The 3,411-nt window shown below is 39.4% G+C and overlaps 1 protein-coding gene across 1 annotated transcript; it reads right to left on the reverse strand.

Annotated features, from left to right (window-relative positions):
- Positions 1 to 934: 934 nt before the first annotated feature.
- On the reverse strand, positions 935 to 3,200 carry eve1 (even-skipped-like1). Its single transcript, XM_017486926.3, has 3 exons — positions 2,957 to 3,200; positions 2,016 to 2,260; positions 935 to 1,657 (listed from the first exon to the last, which is right to left on the reverse strand). Exons 1-3 carry the CDS (start codon positions 2,958 to 2,960, stop codon positions 1,175 to 1,177), a joined length of 732 nt encoding a protein of 243 aa, XP_017342415.1. The 5' UTR covers positions 2,961 to 3,200; the 3' UTR covers positions 935 to 1,174.
- Between the last annotated feature and the right edge of the window lie 211 nt (positions 3,201 to 3,411).

Genomic DNA, 3,411 nt, shown 5'->3' on the forward strand with positions numbered 1-3,411 from the left:
TTAAATAAAGCACAGAACCTATCTTTGTGGATTAGTGGTCTCAGACTGTCCACCTCCTGTTTTGTCTGGTTGGTCCCTGTATTAAGGCATGTTGCACCATGCTACACTGGATTATGTCTAGCATGGGGTATAATGACAGGATTAGTGTGGTGTGGTGTGGTATCTGTAATTTTGATAAGTGTCTCTTATTGAGTCAGAGTTTGAGTTGACAGGCGAGAATGAAAGATACATTAAAATGTGCAAAACCATTTTCCTATATATTTTTTTCTTTATAAATGTATCATTACAGAAATATAATGCATTGGCATCATATTTGATCAGAATATATGTTTTAATTCATTTATTTTGTCTTCACTAACTGCTTTATCCTAATCAGAATTATGATGGAGCTGTAGTCTATACTGACAACACTGGCCATAAGGCAGGGACACACCCTGGATGGGATGCCAGTCAACCCATTCACTCATTCACAGGTAGGGAAATTTAGAGCTGCCAAGTCAATTGGTGGAGTGTTTTGGGAGGTGGTAGGAAACCAGAAAATGCTGAGGAAACCAAGATGTATATGGGAAGAACACGCCAAAAGTGCTCACAGGGAGTATAGCCCAAGATCAAACACAGGACTGTACAGCTGTTAGGTGGCAATAATATGCCATAGTGTTGCCTATATAAAATCTGTAGTGTTTCTTTTTTATATTATAAAATTTATATTTTATTTTTGAGCTTGAAAAAAAAAACCTAAATCATTTCATAAATATTTTAATAGTTTTGTTTGTCATAGGGCTTTTTATATATATATATAAAACAATGCTGCTCCAAAACGCTGTCATACAATAACCATATATATATATGGTTATTGTATGACAGCGTTTTGGAGCAGCATTGTTTTAAATGACAAATGAATAAAAAAAAACATTAGTTTTTAGGCCTAAAAATATGTTATTAAAACATACAAAAAATACAGTATTACATTTGTGCATCATTGGTAAGTTGTTGTTCTTTCATTGACATTTATTTACTGTGCTGTTGCAGTCTGCTTTTTTGAGATAGATGAGTAATCATCTTTCCTCCTGAAAATCAGCCTTCTTGTAGAATTTAGTTCTAACCTTAAACTAATACACGACTACTCAGGAATATGAGTAACACGTAAAGTTTAATGTTAAATAATGCACTGTATTCACTGGGGCAAATGTATTTCTTCTCTGCAATCTAATAGTGCAACTGAGGGTTCTGAGCTACTGGCTAGACTCAACCCAAGATCAGCTCCACCTCTAGCTTTGTGTACTTGGTCTGGTCGAGACCAGTGGAGGCAGTAGGGGCAAGGACAGGTTTTAGGATGTTGCACTGTGGGAAGTGGAGGGTAGAGGACTGGAGAATGAAGCCCACCAATCCTAGTGTAGGGTGAGTGTGGAAATAGTACAGTGTTCAGTGGTCTCAGACAGCCAGCACTGTAGGGACTAGACAGACCGGAGAGAGATGGCATACCTGCCACACCCAGATGAGAGTACAACTGCAGGGGAATGTGGGGCAGCAGTGGGTATGGCAACCCTGTCACTGCCTGGCTCACCATAAAGGCACACAGATTTGGGTCCAATGGGTGAGGCCAACTCAGACTATGGCGCTGTCGCTTATCCTTCATCCGTCTGTTTTGGAACCAGACCTGCAATTAAATGGAGGAAAGAAGATCATCACAAGAAGGGTGCAATAGTGTATCTCATCTCATTGGTCTCCATTGTATGATGCAAATGAATTCTTTATTTAATATTATTCTGATCTCGGACCTAGCAAATAATTTTCATTATATATATATATATATATATATATATATATATATATATATATATATATATATATATATTTATTGAACCACACCGTTAGAATGCAAAACACTGTATATATTTATTTATACATATATATTTTATATTTATACATATATATATATATATATATATTTATACATATATATTTTGGTGTAAAAATTGCTTATTTTGTGTGACTGTATTTTCAAAAACGAATACCTTTATGGTGGTCTCTGGCAGGTTAAGGGCCGCCCCCAGTTCGCACCGTCTGGCCCGTGACACGTAACTCTCTTTGCAGTACTCCTGTTCGAGGCGCGCGAGCTGCTCCCGCGTGAACGCTGTCCTGTGCCGCCGACTCTGGTCAACGCCGTTTAGCAGGGCCATGCGCGTGCACGATTCCTCCTCCCCATTGTAACTATCAGCATGAGAAACGGAAAAGACTGGGGACTCTCTGCCCTCTGCCACTGAAAAGTAAAAAAAAAAGAGTAAAGTTGATGTTTAGCTGTAAGTAGCGTATATAAGCATAGCCCAGCATATATGACAAACGTTTAAGGGTTAATGATCTGAATCGATTAAAAGCCCATGTCTTATTAGTTTTTAATGTAAGACACTTATAATATTGCATGGACGCGAACAGAACATTCCCAAAACAGTCGCTGCTGAAAAATTGAGCATGGCCTGCTGCCAAAAACATAGCTGAGCTGGTCAAACGAGTAGAGCACTATCTCCTGTTGCTGTTAAGTGGAGGTCGAAAGGAAAGAATTTCTGAATTACTATTATTATTATGGCTACACTGTAGATAAGTTATGTTTAAGCAAAAGATAGTTTGAAAGTCGCGAACATTTGTCGATCAACTTTAGTGAACAGTAAGGAAACTGGAAAAGACCAACTGACAAAGATGGTCTACCAGTTTGATCAGCTCGGTCTGTGTTTTGGTAGCTGGTACTAGACTAAACTGGATTTTTTTCAGCAGGGGTGTAATATCTGAAGCGAGTGCTCAGTCTTACACTACATTAAAATTATTTTAAAATTATACAAGGCCCAGCGGTGAACACATATCGATTGAGAGCATGCAATTGAAACCAACAAAGATTGTTAGCACTTTTTTTTTTTTTTCATCAGACTGTCCTTAGCTAATATGGTGCATATCAAGCACTTACACATTGTCCTCGAACGATTCCCGTCTGAGCTTTGACTTCTGTACAGAACTGATGAGATGCACTTCTGATATTATTCCAGAGAGTTTACTTCCGAAGTGGATTCGAAGTGGTTTTTTGTCATTACATCTCGGATGTCTCTACATCACGGAAGGTACCCTTGTAGACCCGAGCCAAGTTTGTTTTAAAATGTGAACGATTGAGTTGTTTTTGTAGCGTGTGCCCACCCCTCCCTTTATCTGTTCTCTCTCTCCTCCTGTCCGGTCTTCCACCTAATGAGAGACGCTCTCAATCCGCCGCGGCGCCGCTTGGGCGCGCGGACAAGAGGAGGTGTAACATTTTCTTTGGTCTCCGACCTGCCTTTGTACTTTTGTTATGGAGAATTACGTTCGACATCCCTTTGCTTACTGTCACAGTTGCTTCCCCGGAGAGAGAAGCCAACCGTGATTGTTCCGCAG

Source organism: Ictalurus punctatus, chromosome 2, assembly GCF_001660625.3.
Source record: "Ictalurus punctatus breed USDA103 chromosome 2, Coco_2.0, whole genome shotgun sequence".
In the NCBI taxonomy this organism is placed as follows: Eukaryota; Metazoa; Chordata; class Actinopteri; order Siluriformes; family Ictaluridae; genus Ictalurus; species Ictalurus punctatus.

What these genes read in the sequence shown, in the direction of transcription:
- eve1 (XM_017486926.3), bottom strand. An exon ending in TGCCAGAGACCACCATAAAG is followed by an intron (nt 1,658 to 2,015) that starts GTATTCGTTTTT and finishes ATTTAATTGCAG; the next exon opens with GTCTGGTTCCAAAACAGACG.